Source organism: Canis lupus, chromosome 15, assembly GCF_003254725.2.
Source record: "Canis lupus dingo isolate Sandy chromosome 15, ASM325472v2, whole genome shotgun sequence".
Lineage (NCBI taxonomy): Eukaryota > Metazoa > Chordata > Mammalia > Carnivora > Canidae > Canis > Canis lupus.
Window position 1 is genome coordinate 54607582 of NC_064257.1, and position 6000 is coordinate 54613581.

The 6000-nt window shown below is 34.3% G+C and overlaps 1 protein-coding gene across 4 annotated transcripts in view; it reads left to right on the forward strand.

The window, feature by feature from the left end:
• Positions 1–4220, forward strand: part of GLRB (glycine receptor beta) — a 92927-nt gene extending 88707 nt beyond the window's left edge. For all 4 annotated transcript variants that reach the window (XM_025438808.3, XM_049094312.1, XM_025438811.3 and 1 more), the window contains one exon: positions 1562–4220. In XM_025438808.3, coding sequence (XP_025294593.1) covers positions 1562–1858 — 297 coding nt within the window. In that variant the 3' untranslated portion in view covers positions 1859–4220. The remainder of the gene's footprint in view (positions 1–1561) is intronic.
• The last annotated feature ends 1780 nt before the right edge of the window (positions 4221–6000 follow it).

Here is a 6000-nt window from a genome sequence, read left to right on the forward strand (position 1 = left end):
GATGGTACAGTTTAAATGACAGATTGCTGGGGGATTTACATAGTATAAAGTATATGCAAATAAAGTCAACAGTTGTATAGAAATAACATTCCCAGTACATGTTCATAATTGGAAAAAACTGTAAATTACCTACAGGTATTATGACAGGAGATGCATAACACATTTTAGTTTGTTTTTTTCACTTAGTATATCTTAATTATATGTACTATCCACCTCTAAACACTGCCATCTGGCTCTTGCCCAAAGAATGTGACTCAGTGTTTGTCCAGATAGAGGGTAGAGTCCTGCTACCCGAAGTACTGCTGGGAAATAATGTATTTAACTTTTTATTAGCCCCCACCCCCATAATCTGGTAAAGGTAAACAGAATCTATATAACTAGTCATCGTATTATAGTAATAAGCCAAAAACTAGAGTAGCTATAGTATAATAACAGTATATAATGATAGATTTCCTTTTTCAGTAAAAGCAGTAAAAATAATGGAGATTCCAAAGGTGAATCACAGAACTCAGGAGTAAAAACCATAGGAAATTAAGCAGTAGAATCAAGAGTTTACCCTTCAGAGGCCTTTTGTAATATCAGTGCTATCTTAAAACATTGGGGTTAAGGGCAGCCCGGGTGGCTCAGCCGTTTAGCGCTACTTTCAGTCCAGGGCCTAATCCTGGAGACCAGGGATCGAGTCCCATGTCGGGCTCCCTGCATGGAGCCTGCTTCTCCCTCTGCCTGTGTCTCTGCCTCTCTCTGTGTGTCTCTATGAATAAATAAAATCTTTATTAAAAAAAAAATTGGGGTTAGCATCTCTTGTTTCTGAGAGCATTCCTGATCTCTAGAGAGAGGTCAATGGAAAATAATTATTTTGTATATTATAGGGACTGGATTCAAATTTAATAATTCAGGTATTATCAACTGAATAATCTCTGTGACATATGATCTGGCTGAAATATACACGATTTCTTGGATTCTCTGTGTATGGTTGGCTACGCCACTTTAGTCAACAAATTAGGAATGAATGAATGCCTTTCACCAGTATATCTTTGGTTCATGATCATTGTGGCCATGTTTTGGTTCTTACTTGTGGGTCCATTTTGGAGTTTGTCTCATTGAAGAGATAAATGTTGCAGTCCTTTGTAAACCACCCTCTTTGGAAATAGAATCCATGGGGAAGTCAAAGGTTAGAAGTAGCAGAAGGTTTCTGCAATCCCTGTATTGTGGTAATATGGTCTGTGTCATGGTTAAATATTGCTTATTGGTATTTCAGCTGAGAACTCTCACAAGCCTGGGAGCACCTAAGATAAATGTTGATTTGTGCTTTGATCTCTTGACATAAAGTAACCTATCAAAAGTTTATCCCATGACATAAGCCTTGTTATATGGGCAACATTTTAGAGCCCTTAAATGTTCAGGTAATCTGATGGCCTAATCAGTTACTATTAAATCTTTTTGTCAAACAGAAATAATAGTCAACTGATTAAACCATCAGATTTTAAAAATATCCTTTTGAAGAGATATTTTATGAATAGAAAAATTCTAAATGTACTCTGTCCTTAACTTTCATTCTCAGGTTGGAGAGACGAGATGCAAAAAGGTTTGCACTTCTAAGTCTGACCTGAGGTCTAATGACTTCAGCATCGTTGGAAGCTTACCAAGAGATTTTGAATTATCTAATTATGACTGCTATGGAAAACCTATTGAAGTCAACAATGGGCTTGGGAAATCTCAGGCAAAGAACAACAAGAAGCCGCCACCTGCCAAACCTGTTATTCCAACAGCAGCAAAGCGAATTGATCTTTATGCAAGAGCATTGTTTCCTTTCTGCTTCTTGTTTTTCAATGTTATATATTGGTCTATATATTTATGATAAATCTTTTTCATTTGTGTAAAATAAAATGCCATTTCATTGTGACCAACCTCATTCATAAATGCCAATCTGAAGAATTTTGCATTTTCATAGCAATATATTGCATTTTGGATGCCATTTGATTGTATAAAAATGTGGCACCTTACTTTTGAATGGCAGCATGATCTTGTTACTTCTGTGCTCTACTAATGATGTATATATGTATAGCAAACATACTGCTTTAGGAATAAATGAAGGATAACCATACTACATAAAATAAAATCCAAACAGTTCTCTTCAGTTAGTGTAAATTGCAAATACTTCAGAAAATTCTGATAACAAAATGATGTGCACGCTGGATCCTGTTATGATCACCCTTCTAATGTATGTAGTATTTCAAATTTACTTCCTTGTAACTTTCAGAGAAAGCCATCTTGTATAATTTTAGATGGTATTATCACAGATTAAGCAAAATTATATTACATATTGTTTAAACTTTGTAAGTAGAAATATATCAGCTATAATTATGTGGGCTCTGTGGAGAAATAAAGTTCAAAAAATTACTAATTTGTAAAATCAGCTCATTTTAAAGTGTGCCTGTGTTGTCAAAATGCCAGCTTATGAAACACGGTAATCGTTTTTGAAACAGAGGGAAATCTAGATTTACATAAATTCATACTGAATTTCTGATGGAAATAAAAAGATAGATACATTGATTAAGTATTTCTGACAAAAGAAATTCTATTAAACCCACCTTAAAGCGTTAATATATTTTCATGGATTTCATTTTGTTGATACAGAATATATAAAATCGTGCCTTAAAGAGTCATAAATATTTTAAATCGGAATATAATAATGGATATGTAATTTCACGTAATTCTTAAGAAACCAAGAGGAAAATACCCTGTTACTGGAAGTAACTCGAATTTGGGGGAAAAAATCATTGGAGGATTTTAACTTCTTTATTAAAATGCTTACATATTTTTTAGGTAAAATTAAATTTCTTTTTCCGAATTCATTTCTTTTTTTATTTGAATACTTTTTGGATTTTTTATAAAACATTTAAAGTTTAAGTATGTAACATCTGTTTATGTTAGGTCTCACTGCTAGTGGTATTTTCTCTCTTACTAAAAGTCTAGACTACTTAGATTTATTTACTTTGACCTTGTTTCAACCTGAAAATAGGCACTTTCTGGTCTATAAGTCTCCCATTTTCTAGTGATATGAATCCAGTGTACCTTTTTATTTCTCCATAGCTGGAATTGGAATTATCCATAACTCATATAACACAAACATAAGATCAAGTGAGTATATTTACATTATTTGGAGAGTTTTGTTGCAGCTGAGAGTTTATATGGTCAATTCAATAATAAAATGTGTTTAAATATTGTTTATGCAAGTTGCTATGTGTAATTCAATGCTATTTTATTAAAGACTTTAATTTTTAAAAGATTTTCACTGATTACCAAATTTTTAAAAAATAAGATGTAATCTAACCTCTGTAGTCCTTCAGCACCCCCTAGTTGTAAAAGCTCAGCCATCTGAATGGTTTTATTTTTTTTTTTTTTATTTTTTTTAAATTTATTTATTTACGATAGTCACACTCAGAGAGAGAGAGAGAGAGAGGCAGAGACACAGGCAGAGAGAGAAGCAGGCTCCATGCACCGGGAGCCTGACGTGGGATTCGATCCCGGGTCTCCAGGATCGCGCCCTGAGCCAAAGGCAGGCGCCAAACCGCTGCGCCACCCAGGGATCCCCATCTGAATGGTTTTAAAATGCCACAACTAACCCTATGATGGACTTGAATATCCTACAAGGACCCAAGGCAGTAACATTTTAATGGTACTGTGCTAGGAAAAAAATGCCTTGAGCAGGACTTAAACTATTTACACTTTTTACTTCTAAAAATTATATTTGCTTATTGTATGTTTTCTATATTCTTGCAAATTTCATTCATATTCAGGAGTTTGATTCAGATACAGAGTTTTAAGTGGGAAATGTACCAAATGGAAGACAGGTTTCATTAAGCAAGAATTCATTTATTTAAAAAAAATGTGAATGAGTTCCTTTCTGTAATATAATATTGTAGCCTCTTAAGATCAATTTTAATACCCAACTATAAATATATAGCTATTCCAGGATTAAGTGAGTTCTAGAACTTCAAATGGAACATTAGATCGTGATCATAACAAAGAAGTATAATTCATGTCCACTTATGGTTGTTTTGTAATTGTTATCTCAAAGATTTAGTCACTTAAACCCAGAGTGTTCTGGTCTGTGTTTCTAAATATTATGTCTTTCCGGGAGACTTGCAGTGTATCTACCTGGATATCCTATCTCAGATTCAGTGTCTCCAAAATAAAAATTATCTTCTCCTCACAAATCAGTAGGTTTTTTTTATTCCCTTTTCTTGTTAAAGCCGTGACTACTGTAGTCCACCATATTAAACCTTCCTTCCTTCTCTCACTCTATACCCTTTCAAGAATATAAGTGTAGAGAGTCTCCCTCTCACCCCTACCACCTGTCCTATTTCTGCTGACACACCCCTAATTCAGTGCCTTTGCCCATTCTTTTCTTTTTTAAAGATTTTATTTACTTATTTGAGAGAGAATGAGCAGAGGGATATGGAGAAGCAGAATCCTCACTGAGCAGTGAGACCAACATGGGGCTCGATCCCAGGAATCTGGGATCATGACCTAAGCTGAAGACAGACAACCAACTGAGCCACCCAGGCCCCAACACTTTCCCATTGTTTAACAGATTTCTGCAGCAGTTTTTAATATCACTCTACTATAACTCAGCTGATGATGATAATGATGATTTTTGTTAGGCAAATTCCATACCCAACATGGGGCTTGAACTTCAACCTTGAAATTAAGGGTTGCATGCTGCACAGACTGAGCCAACCAGGTGCCCCAACTCAGTTTATTTCTGAACCAATTGTGGGATATTCATTTTGTAATTATTCAAGTAAGATATGAATACCTTGATGTATTAGAAAGCAAGATGTATTTAGCATGAACACTGAAAGTTGTTGCCATGGCCTTCTTCCTTCAAGCTCTTCTCTCTTCCCCAGAGGTCATCACCTAACTCCAGGCATTTACAACTCTATCCAGTTTTTAAATATAAAAGATAATGTAGTACAATGGGATTTAATATAAGGGGGATTTTACCATATGTATAGTTTTCCAATTTCTTTATTTTTCATTTAATGTGTCTTGGAGATCTTTCTGTGTGAGGACAAATTGGACATTCATAAATCTATCCTCTGTCTCCTATTATTCCGTATCATGAATGTGCCTGAATATAGCTTCTTCTTAAGCAGAAATTTTGATTGTTTTACTTTTCGAATACAAAATAGTATTGCAATAAATATCTTTGTGCATATATGAGTATACTTCCATGAGACAGATTGCAGAGGTGGAGTTACCGAGTTAAAAGATGTATACATTTTAAATTTGAGGGTGTTCTCCTAGATTTCCCTCCAAAAATCTACTAATGTTAGTTTTCATCATGATACACCCAAACTCTCACAACCTAGTCATCTCTTAACCTACTTTATGTCATTGATATACCACTTTTATTTTTTAAAAGCGTTCTTGAAGTTGCTTCAGACTTTTAGATAACTTGTGAAAATACTCCAAAGAATTTCTGTTTACCATTTATCCAGATTCCCTAAATGTTAATTTTATCATACTTAACTTTATTCCCCCCCCCACTGTGTATGTGTGTATGTGTGTGTGTGCACTTGAGACATTTTTTCTTCTGAAACATTTAAAATAAAGCTGCAGATATGATGTCCCTTTACCTCTACACACTTTAGTGTCTGTTTACTAAACAAGGACATGGTATCACAGTAGTATCAGGTATCAAGAAATTAACATTAATACAATGCTATAATCTAGAGTTCTTATTAAAATTTACCAATTGCCCCACTTTATTTTTTTTAAGATTCAATCCAGTATCACATATTTCACTTAATTATCATGACATTAAGTTCTTTAAAATAAAGCTTGATCATGGCATCCTGCTCAAACATCTTTGATGTCTTATGTTGCCCAATGAACTAAGTAAAATTCTCTCTCTGACATTAAATTTTCTCCTATCAAAAGGTTAGCTTATCTCTGTAGCTATCTCTCATACTACCCCTCTGCTCACATCTT